General features: G+C 45.1%; 1 protein-coding gene across 1 annotated transcript; it reads right to left on the minus strand.

Moving 5' to 3' along the window:
* Positions 1-1177: 1177 nt before the first annotated feature.
* PCDH20 (protocadherin 20) lies at positions 1178-6981 on the minus strand. Its single transcript, XM_038770870.1, has 2 exons — positions 6844-6981; positions 1178-4036 (listed from the first exon to the last, which is right to left on the minus strand). The coding sequence occupies exons 1-2, from the start codon at positions 6979-6981 to the stop codon at positions 1337-1339; spliced, it is 2838 nt and encodes a 945-aa protein (XP_038626798.1). The 3' UTR covers positions 1178-1336.
* Between the last annotated feature and the right edge of the window lie 5029 nt (positions 6982-12010).

Genomic DNA, 12010 nt, shown 5'->3' on the forward strand with positions numbered 1-12010 from the left:
CCACCAGGATAACACGTAAGATCCCCTGGACTGGATCCAAAGTGAATGAAAGGGACTCAGAAATGGTAGACAGTTAACCTAACCAGCAATTAACAAAAAAACCCCCACAAACCCCCCCTCCAAAATCTTTCACATAGATGCCAGAACTATAATGACTGGTTCCGAGTGTTAACACACTTCTAAAAATCCTTTCTGGTGAGAGATGAAATTGACTGAAATGCATATAACAACCTCTACATAATAAAATGATGAATGAAGCACACACAACTTGTAAAAGCAGAAAATAGTATCAACACCTATGAGACAAGGTTCTAACCATTCCTTGCATCTGGCTATTTTGAGAGAAGCAGTGTGGCTCAGTGGAAAGAGCCCGAGCTTGGGAGTCAGGTCATGGGTTCAAATCCTGGCTCCGCCACTTGTCAGATGTGTGACTTTGGGCAAGTCACTTAACTTCTCTGGGCCTTAGTTACCTCATCTGTAAAATGGGGATGAAAACTGTGACCCCCACGGGGGACAAACTGATCACCTTGTATCCTCCACAGTGCTTAGAACAGTGCTTTGCACATAGTAAGCGCTTAACAAATGCCATCACATCATCATCATCATTTTCTCCATAATAATGGTATACAAAGTGATGGAGCAAGCCAAAAAAAAAGCTATTGAGTCCATAGTGAGTGCAAAAAAAAAAAAAAAAACCACTGTTCAACAGTTCAATTTATCATTACATGGCAATGTTTTGTTACCTTACTTAAAAGGAATTGCACTTCTTACTAATGCCTTCTCTATCGTATTCTACATGTTTTCCTCATGAGGTAATAAATACTCTCTTTTACCAGTGCATTATCATTTTTCATCATACATTACAAGTCAAATAAAATTTTTCACTTAACTTAGTGAGTTTTATCTTAAAAGCAACATATTTAAAATATATTTTGTCTTTATTCACGTACCGTTCCCTGCACAGGATCAGCTGATGCCCTCTTGTGGTTTAAAGGACGTTTTAAACTTGAAATGTCAATACGGTCCACGACTGTGGCCCTTACTTTCTCTTTATGCTCATTGACTTGCTTGGTTTTTGAAAGCGCAAATGACGCCCAGGGTTTTATAGACACTTCTCTAGCTAAGTAGAACTAACTTTTTTGTTAAAAAATGCTGTACACATTTTAGAAGACCTGAATTAGAATTTTAAAAAAAGTTGTAAACAGCTATTTACATTATACTATAATTTATAAATTAGTGGTCCTTCATTGTAACTGCTGTCAATAAATTTGCATCTCTATGTGTAGGGATTGTCCAAGGCTGCCAAATATCATTCCGGTTTATTCACCCGGAAGAGTCAAATATTAGAAATCTCCATAGGCTTCCTGTCTAGCCTAAGGACATCAATTTTTCCTTTAAGTGGAATTTGTACTTCCAGATTTTCCGCTTCTAGGTGAAGCTTTTTCCCTTTCCGCAGGCAAATATATATGCCCATGCCAGTTACCAAAGTAATGGACCCCAAACTTATTATGGAGAGAGCGACTAAAGTAGGCATACATGAGGTCGCTTCGATTTTTTTATGAGTGGGTTCTATTGCTATCTGCGGTGCTTTCTCCTCTATGCTAATCTCAGGTTCCTTTCTTAGCAAGCTTTCAATATAGCTCTCATTGCTCACGGTATCATTCACAAACAGGTTTACCATGACTGTAGAGTAGAGGGGCTCTGGGTACCCATGATCACTAACTCTGACCAGTAAACGATAGAGTCCATAGTCATTCTGCATAAGTGCTTCTTCCAAAGTGATGTTGCCGGTTTTAGGGTCAATCCTAAAGGATTCAGGACGAGGACCTCTTCTCCCTATGATACTGTAAGCTATGACAGCATTCATGCCTGTGTCTTTGTCAACGGCGTAGACCTCGGTGATGGGGGAGCCCGGGAGAGTGGAAGGCAATACCAGGAGGTAAGACGTGTTCGACTGAGGAAACAGGACAAGGGGAGGATTATCATTGATGTCCAGCAGAAGGATGGTTATTTTGGCAATCGACGAAAGGGCCGGTTCCCCTCCATCCACAGCTTCCACCCACAAAATATAAGAGCTCTGCTGCTCCCTGTCCAGAGACACTTTGGCTCTCAACATGCCATTCCCCGTGTCTATGACAAAAATGTCACTTCTGTTCATCACAGAAAGAGCCACCCACCCGTTTCGTCCCGAATCAGCATCTGTAACGCTAATTACCCCAATTTCACCGAAGCCTGGGAAGTTTTCTGGGATGAAAAAGCTGAAGTCCTTGTTGATAAATCTTGGGCTGTTGTCATTTTTGTCCAAAACTGTGATGGCCACCATGGCTAAGGACTCTCTTGGTGGCAATCCCGAATCGACTGCTCTTACCGTATACCGGTACTTCTCTTTTTCTTCTCTGTCCAGCTGGGTGGACACAGTAAGAACCCCCGTGAGCTTATCTAAAGAAAAATACGAGGGAGCATCAGGTCCAAGAAAATAGGAAACCACCCCTCTCTCTCCACTGTCTGCGTCTGTAGCATGCAACTTGGCCAGAAAGGCATCGGGAGCATTATTTTCTTCGATGGACAATTCTATCAACGGTTGGGCGAACACTGGAGTGTTGTCATTATCATCCAAAACCTGCACCTTGATGGATTTTTGGACCCGAAATCCCTCCGAGTTCCAGGCCACCACGGCTATTTCATAGAGTTGCTGAGTCTCATAGTCCAAAGGTTTCGTAGTCTCTAACAGGTATTCATTGCTGTAAACTTGGTAGGGAGATAATCTGAAAGGACCACCTCCATCCAAGTAGCAGTCCACCTTATAGTTTTCTTCTGGGTCCTTGATGGTGAAAAACGCGATTGGCGTATTCACGGGCTCCAGTTCTTTCAGATACACCACCCCTTCCACTTCGCTGGCTATGTATCGGGGGACTATCTCAGGGGGCCGGAAGACCACCTTGATAACAGACACCAGCACCGTGATCACAGCTGGAATGCAGCCCGGCCCGTTGGCCAGGATGGTGAGCTTGTGCAAGCGGAGGACGCTTCCTCCCATCTCGTTGGAGACGCTGATGATGCCGGTCAGTTCGTCCAGGTGAAATAAGTCTTTGGATGGCTGGGGCACCTTTTGGCTGTAGGTGTAGGCGATCTGGGCATTGGCCCCTAGATCTCGGTCCACCGCCCGGACGACGGCCACGGGAGCACCCGCGGTGGCGTTGCCGAACACGGTGACGTTGACCTGTGAGTCCGTGAAGAGGGGGCAATTGTCATTGACATCCCCGATGCCGACAGTGAGGGTGGCGCTCCCCAGCAGGGGTGGGCTACCCCCATCCTCTGCGACAATGATGGTCACATAGCGGTCTCGGGTCTCTCGGTCCAGGGCCCCCATGATGATCAGGTAGGGTGTGCGCTCTCCATTCTCATTCTCTTCCACATCCAAGGTGAAGACGCCATGGTAGTCCAGGAGGCGGTAGGTCTGCACCCCGTTGGTGCCCATGTCCGGGTCCACGGCCGGATGTTCAATGGCCAGCCGGGTGTCGACGGGGGCATTCTCCGGGACCCACAGTGAGATCTGGGGAACGGGAAATTGCGGGGCATTGTCGTTGATGTCGCGGATGGCGATCTTCACCTTGACCAACCGGAAGTACTCCTGGGGCAGGACCAATACATCCAGGAGCAGCAGGCAGGAGTCCGGGGAAGGCGAGGCAGAGAGCAAGACGTCTCCGGCCCCTTCCAGGCACAGGGCCTCCCGGTCAATTTCCTGAGCTGAGGTGTGCAGCTCTCCCGAGCGGTTGTCCAGGGTCACATAGCGGCCACCCGGGCCCCGTGAGGCCAAGCTGAAGGACAGCGGTGGGTCCCACTGGTCCGGCGGGCGCCGCGGCCCGCCGCCCTTCTCCCCCGGCTCCCGGGGGGCCAGGTGCAGGTCTTGGGCGAGGCTGCCGATTAGCACCCCGGCCGGCAGGCCCTCGTTCAGGCTGTACAAGAGCTCGGTGGCCCGGCTGTAGCTCGCGAAGCAGCTGAGAGGTCCGGTGAAGAGGAGCAACAGAAACAGATACTGGAGGGGGAACGGGGTGGGATGGGACAAACAGAGACAGAGTGGGGTTAGCCATCCGGGCTAAGGACATGCAAGCACCCCTCAAGCAACCCCTGGCCAGGGAGGTGGGACGCTGGTGGGGAATTTGCCCTGAAGGACAGGGAGTCGGCTGTCAACTCCCAACCCCACTCCCCCTGCTCCGCTCTGACCCCCTGAGCTCCCCCCATCTGGACGCGGAGGGCACCCACCCCGGTGCGGGCAGGGATCGTCTCTCTTTATGGCCGAATTGTACTTACCAAGCGCTCTGCACACAGTAAGCGCTCAATAAATACAATAGATTGAATGAATGAATCCACCGCAGCGTGGCCTAGTGTTAAGAGCCCGGGCTTGGGAGTCAGAGGTCGTGGGTTCCAATCCCGGCTCCACCACTTATCAGCTGGGTGACTTTGAGCAAGTCGCTTCACTTCTCCGTGCCTCAGTTCCTTCATCTGGAAATGAGCCCCCCGTGGGACAACCTGATGACCTTGTAGCTCCCCCAGCGCTTAGAACAGTGCTTGGCACATAGTAAGCGCTTAACACATACCATCATTATTATTATTAATATTAACTCATGCTGAGCTGAAGCTCCATCGGGGATGGAGCAGCACCGGCAGGGGCCGGAGATGTGACGTCGAGTGGGGGCCGGAGGACCGCAGGGGAGGGGATGCGGGGGCGGCCGGAGGTGGAGCGGGGGGCTCGGGGGGCTCTGCCCTGTCCGCACCGGGGCGGCACACTGGCCGGCGGAATCCTCACATCTCTGGGGCAGGGGAGAGAGCCCATGACCAACCCTCAACTCGGAACAAGTTTAAAAAGAAGACCTACGGTCTTGATACCCGTTCCCTCCTTTCCCAGATCCCTCCTATCCTCCGTCCTCTCCTCTTTCCCCTCCTTCCTCCGAGTATCCCGACTGGATTACTGCATCAGCCTCCCCTCTGATCTCCCATCCTCCTGTCTCTCCCCACTTCAGTCTATACTTCACTCTGCTGCCCGGATTATCTTTGAACAGAAACGCTCTGGACATGTTACTCCCCTCCTCATCCCCCCGCCCTACCTCAATCAACCTATCTATTCTATTTATTTTATTTTGTTAGTATGTTTGGTTTTGTTCTCTGTCTCCCCCTTCTAGACTGTGAGCCCACTGTTGGGTAGGGACTGTCTCTATATGTTGCCAGCTTGTACTTCCCAAGCGCTTAGTACAGTGCTCTGCACACAATAAGCGCTCAATAAATACGATTGATTGATTGATTGATAGAAGAGTGGGCTCACAGTCTAGAAGAGTGGGCTCACACCACAGCACTTGTATATATTTGTACCCATTTATTACTCTGTTTATTTTACTTGTCCATATTTACTATTCTATTTTTAATGATGTGCATATAGCTATAATTCTATTCGTCCTGACGATTTTGACACCTGTCCACACGTTCTGTTTTGGTGTCTGTCTCCCCCTTCTAGACCGCAGGCCCGTTGTCGGGTAGGGACCGTCTCTATCCGTTGCCGACTTGTACTTCCCAAGCGCTTAGTACAGTGCTCTGCACACAGTGAGCGCTCAATAAATACGATTGAATGAAATGAATGATGAATGAGTACGCCACCTCTTATGCCATTCTAGGGGCTGAGAAGGGAGCCAGGATTATGCAAATAATTTGTTCTCCTTCTCATCTGCGATTGACCGGCCTCCTGAACCCACGGAGCTCCGGCTCGGACCTAGGCAGACACTCTCAGCCCCTTCTTGGCCTCTTCGCCCTTACTGAGAACTTGGTGTTGCTGCAGAAAGCCCCCTATCCCCCCCACCCCAACACACACACACACACACACACACACACACAGAGTGCCCCCTCTCTCCCCCCACTCCCTTCTATGGCAGTGACACATTTGTCCCTCCCTCCATCCCAGTCTAGTTCAGACGGAGGCTCAAGACGAGTGGATTTGCAAAATACGGGCCGCTTCGGGCGGGGAAATGCCTTTCCCGGACCGGCCAGTGTCGGAGCCGTCCGGGCTGTCCGGAGGCGGGGGTCATATATCATATACATCAATCGTATTTATTGAGCGCTTACTGTGTGCAGAACACTGTACTAAGCGCTTGGGAAGTACAAGTTGGCAACATATAGAGACAGTCCCTACCCAACAGTGGACTCGCAGTCTAGAAGGGGGAGACAGAGAACAAAACCAAACATACTAACAAAATAAAATAGAATAGATATGTACAAGTAAAATAGAGTAATAAATATGTACAAACATATATACAGGTGCTGTGGGGAAGGGAAGGAGGTAAGACGGAGGGGATGGAGGGGGGACGAGGGGGAGAGGAAGGAGGGGGCTGAGTGTGGGAAGGCCTCCTGGAGGAGGTGAGCTCTCAGTAGGGCCTTGAAGGGAGGAAGAGAGCCAGCTGGGGTCAATCAATCAATCGTATTTATTGAGCGCTTACTGCGTGCAGAGCACTGTACTAAGCGCTTGGGAAGTACAAGTTGGCAACATATAGAGACAGTCCCTACCCAACAGTGGGCTCGCAGTCTAGAAGGGGGAGACAGAGAACAAAACCAAACATACTAACAAAATAAAATGAATAGAATAGATATGTGCAAGTAAAATAAATAGAGTAATAAATCTGCACAAACATACAGACAGGTGCTGTGGGGAAGGGAAGGAGGTAAGACGTGGGGATGGAGAGGGGGACGAGGGGGAGAGGAAGGAGGGGGCTGAGGGTGGGAAGGCCTCCTGGAGGAGGTGAGCTCTCAGTAGGGCCTTGAAGGGAGGAAGAGAGCCAGCTGGGGTCTCCCCAGCCCTACCTGCAGGGCCCCGATGGCGGGGCTCCCGGGGCGTCGCGGGGGGCCCATCTCCTGCCGCGGGGGCCGCCCGACCCCCAGAAGGCAGCTGGCTCCGCCGGCCGCGCCGGAGGAGCTCCTCTCATTCCCTCGGCGGCTCATCCCCCGTGCGACCGCAGTCATTTAGCTCCTCATGGGCGAGCGGGAGAGACACTCCCTCTGTCTTCATGCAAATCGCCGGGAGAACTTCAGCCAATAGTCACAGGCACATCAATTAACAAAGGGCTCCGGCGGGAGCCAGCTGGGGGGAGCGGGGGCGGCGGCGGAGCCCGGCTGCCTCTCTCCATCTCTCCCCCTCTCCCCCTCTCTCCCTCTCCATCCTCCCTCCCTCCCCTGCCCAGGTACCCGGAGAGCCCCGCGGCCTCCAGGGGCTCCGCCCGCTGCCTCGGCCGGTCCCCTTTTTTGACCCGCCTCGCTCCCGGAACCCCCCAGAATCAATCAATCAATCAATCAATCATTTATTGAGCGCTTACTATGTGCAGAGCACTGTACTAAGCGCTTGGGAAGTACAAGTTTGTACATATTTGTTACTCTGTTTATTTATTTATTCATTTTACTTGTACATATCTAGTCATTTATTTTATTTTGTTAGTATGTTTGGTCTTGTTCTCTATTTATTCTTTACTCTATTTATTTATTATTATTTATTTATTTTACTTGTGCATATCTATTCTATTTATTTTATTTTGTTAGTATGTTTGGTCTTGTTCTCTATTTATTCTTTACTCTATTTATTTATTATTTATTTATTATTTATTTATTTATTTTACTTGTACATATCCATTCTATTTATTTTATTTTGTTAGTATGTTTGGTCTTGTTCTCTATTTGTTACTCTATTTATTTATTTATTTATTATTTATTTGTTTATTTTACTTGTACATATCTATTCTATTTATTTAATTTTGTTAGTATGTTTGGTCTTCTCTATTTATTCTTTACTCTATTTATTTATCATTTATTTATTATTTATTTATTTATTTTACTTGTACATATCCATTCTATTTATTTTATTTTGTTAGTATGTTTGGTCTTGTTCTCTATTTGTTACTCTATTTATTTATTTATTTATTTATTATTTATTTGTTTATTTTACTTGTGCATATCTATTCTATTTATTTTATTTTGTTAGTATGTTTGGTCTTGTTCTCTATTTATTCTTTACTCTATTTATTTATTATTTATTTATTATTTATTTATTTATTTTACTTGTACATATCCATTCTATTTATTTTATTTTGTTAGTATGTTTGGTCTTGTTCTCTATTTGTTACTCTATTTATTTATTTATTTATTTATTTATTATTTATTTGTTTATTTTACTTGTACATATGTATTCTATTTATTTTATTTTGTTAGTATGTTTGGTCTTGTTCTCTATTTATTCTTTACTCTATTTATTTATTATTTATTTATTATTTATTTATTTATTTTACTTGTACATATCCATTCTATTTATTTTATTTTGTTAGTATGTTTGGTCTTGTTCTCTATTTGTTACTCTATTTACTTATTTATTTCTTTATTTATTATTTATTTGTTTATTTTACTTGTACATATCTATTCTATTTATTTAATTTTGTTAGTATGTTTGGTCTTGTTCTCTATTTATTCTTTACTCTATTTATTTATTATTTATTTATTTATTTTACTTGTACATATCCATTCTATTTATTTTATTTTGTTAGTGTGTTTGGTCTTGTTCTCTATTTATTCTTTACTCTATTTATTTATTATTTATTATTTATTTATTTATTTATTTATTTTACTTGTGCATATCTATTCTATTTATTTTATTTTGTTAGTATGTTTGGTCTTGTTCTCTATGCTTTACTCTATTTATTTATTATTTATTTATTTATTTATTTATTTTACTTGTACATATCTATTCTATTCATTTTATTTTGTTAGTATGTTTGGTCTTGTTCTCTATATGCTTTACTCTATTTATTTATTTATTTATTTATTTATTTCACTTGTACATATCTATTCTATTTATTTTATTTTGTTAGTATGTTTGGTCTTGTTCTCTATTTATTCTTTACACTATTTATTTATTTATTATTTATTTATTATTTATTTATTTATTTTACTTGTACATATATATTCTATTTATTTTATTTTGTTAGAATGTTTGGTCTTGTTCTCTATTTATTTATTTATTTATTTATTTCACTTGTACATATCTATTCTATTTATTTTATTTTGTTAGTATGTTTGGTCTCGTTCTCTGTCTCCCCCCTTTTAGACTGCGAGCCCACTGTTGGGTAGGGACTGTCTCTATATGTTGCCAACTTGTACTTCCCAAGCGCTCAGTGCAGTGCTCTGCACACCGTAAGCGCTCAATAAATACGATTGATGATGATGAAGTTGGCAACATCTGGAGACAGTCCCTACCCAACAGCGGGCTCACAGTCTAAAAGGGGGAGACAGAGAACGAAACCAAACATACTAACAAAATAAAATAAATAGAATAGATATGTACAAGTAAAATAAATAGAGTAATAAATATGTACAAACATATATACATATATGCAGGTGCTGTGGGGAAGGGAAGGAGGTAAGATGAGGGGGATGGAGAGGGGGGCGAGGGGGAGAGGAAGGAAGGGGCTCAGTCTGGGAAATTAGGAGAGCAGGAGGAAAAAAAAGGAAAGGAATAAGGAGAGGGAAAGGAAGCCAAATGGGTGCTTAAGTCTACATTTTGTACTTCTATTCCAAACATACATATAGACAAACATATGTACAAACATATAGAGAGAAGCAGCGTGGCTCAGTGGAAAGAGCCCGGGCTTTGGAGTCAGAGGTCATGGGTTCAAATCCCGACTCCGCCACTTATCAGCTGTGTGACTTCGGGTAAGTCGCTTAACTTCTCTGGGCCTCAGTTCCCTCATCTGTAAAATGGGGATAAAGACTGTGGGCCCCACGTGGGACAATCTGATCACCTTGTAACCTTGTAAAGGACAGTGCTTTGCACATAATAAGCGCTTAATAAATGTCATTATTATTACATACATATATACAGGTGCTGTGGGGAAGGGAAGGAGGTAAGATGCGGGGGGATGGAGAGAAGACACTACCCCAGCTCGCCTGGGAAAAGTGGGAGACGGGGAGAGCCAAATCGAGCCCAGTGAGGTGGCTCCACTGGGAACTTGGCGGCCGGAGCCAACAGCCTCCACCGGCTTCGCCTCCGGGACTTTCGGTAACTTTGAACCCGCAGCCGGTCCTGGCCCGGCGGAGAGTCCTCTGTCAGCGGCGCGGTGAGCGGCAGGGGGCTGGCGGAATGGGCCAATTAGCTAAATGTTGAAACAAGCTTCGCCCTCCCTCTGCCCATCCGCCAAGCTAGCTCTCTTCCCCCCTTCAAGGCCCTACTGAGAGCTCCCCTCCTCCAGGAGGCCTTCCCAGACTGAGCCCCTTCCTTCCTCTCCCCCTCTCCATCCTCCCCGTCTTACCTCCTTCCCATCCCCACAGCACCTGTATATATGTATTTATGTTTGTACATATTTATTACTCTATTTTACTTGTACATATCTATTCTATTTATTTTATTTTGTTAATATGTTTGGTTTTGTTCTGTCTCCCCCTTCTAGACTGTGAGCCCACTGTTGGGTAAGGACTGTCTCTAGATGTTGCCAACTTGTACTTCCCAAGCGCTTAGTACAGTGCTCTGCACACAGTAAGCGCTCAATAAATACGATTGAGCTTTCAAATGCTTCTCAGCTGGGGGCCTGGGGCGGTGGCTGCTGTTGCTGCTCCTGCTGCTGCTATTGCTGCGAGCGGGGGATGCGAAACACCGTCCTTAGGGCATCCTCCTTCCTCTTAGCTCCCTGCCCTTGGCTCACCCGGAGTCCTAGCAAGGTGGCCAGGAGAGCGGCGTGGGACCCCTATCCTGGGAGGGGGGCGAGAACTCCGGGACCACACCTCTCTAGGTATCACTCTCTGTCTGTAAGTCTTCCAAAAAGCAGCTTTCTTTGGTGGGGAGAGAAGCCCTATCCATTGAATGATTAAAAGAAGAAAGTGCACGAACCCCCAACACTATTTTGGGGTAAACGGAAACGACATATCTTTGCTGGTGATATTCCAATCAATCAATCAATCAATCATATTTATTGAGCGCTTACTGTGTACAGAGCACTGTACTAAGCGCTTGGGAAGTACAAGTTGGCACCATATAGAGACAGTCCGTACCCAACAGTGGGCTCACAGTCTAACTCAAGGACCTTTCCATCGTCTTATTTATCTCCGTTCTGTCCTTTCCCTTTATGGCTCAAAGGTGCATTGAACCAGTTAACGGCTTTCCCCTCCCCTTCCCTCTTTATTCAATTGGCGGTATTAGCACCCAGTCCATTTAGAGCACTGTGCGACGTGTTTAGGAGTAAGGAATAAAAAGAAAAGACAGCACCTGCTTTCAAGGTGCTTGCAATATCTTCCGGGGAGACAGTACTATAATGAGGGAGATCAGATAAAAGCTGAGCAAAAGGATTCCAAATATTAAAAAGAATCCCTGGTGGACCTGATCATTTTCCAAAGACCATATATATATATCTATATAATTGCAATATAATAGGTGGTTACACTTTTATATTATAATGCATTGTCATTATATTGCAATTATATATCTATGCATATAGATATATATGCATATAGATATATAATTGCAATATAATAGGTGGTTACACTTTAATATTATTCATTGTCATTTAATGCATCATATTATATATATGCACCTATAACATTACTGCCCCTTTGGCAGTTAGGCCCCGGTAGGACAGGCACTGTATCACATCCGATTATACCGTAGCATCTACAAGGCTTAGAACACAGTAAGCGCTTAACAAATACCCAAATAGTAGTAATTATTGTACTTGGGTGGAGTTGGATTTGAGGTTTGAGAATTGGTGAGGGCAGGTAAACAGACACCTTGCATCTAGGGACAGTTGCCCATTTCTGCCAACTCAGTTGTTCATGCACTTTCTGTCTAGTGTTGAACTTTGATTATAATATTTATCTTAGAAATGATATTTTAAACACACCCCACTCATAAAATCCATACCAATCTGCTTTCTGAAATGTGTACATAGTCTGCGGCGTGAGGCCAAAACCAGGCACTCAGTAATGGTTCGAGTCTATGCAG

The sequence above is a fragment of the Tachyglossus aculeatus genome, chromosome 2, assembly GCF_015852505.1.
Source record: "Tachyglossus aculeatus isolate mTacAcu1 chromosome 2, mTacAcu1.pri, whole genome shotgun sequence".
NCBI lineage: Eukaryota > Metazoa > Chordata > Mammalia > Monotremata > Tachyglossidae > Tachyglossus > Tachyglossus aculeatus.

Bases quoted from the DNA above. Each gene is read 5' to 3' on its own strand.
- PCDH20 (XM_038770870.1), bottom strand. From the start codon at position 6,981: ATGAGCCGCCGAGGGAATGAGAGGAGCTCCTCCGGCGCGGCCGGCGGA. The intron at 4,037-6,843 runs GTAGGGCTGGGG...TTCCCCCTCCAG, and splicing joins CCGCCATCGGGGCCCTGCAG to TATCTGTTTCTGTTGCTCCT.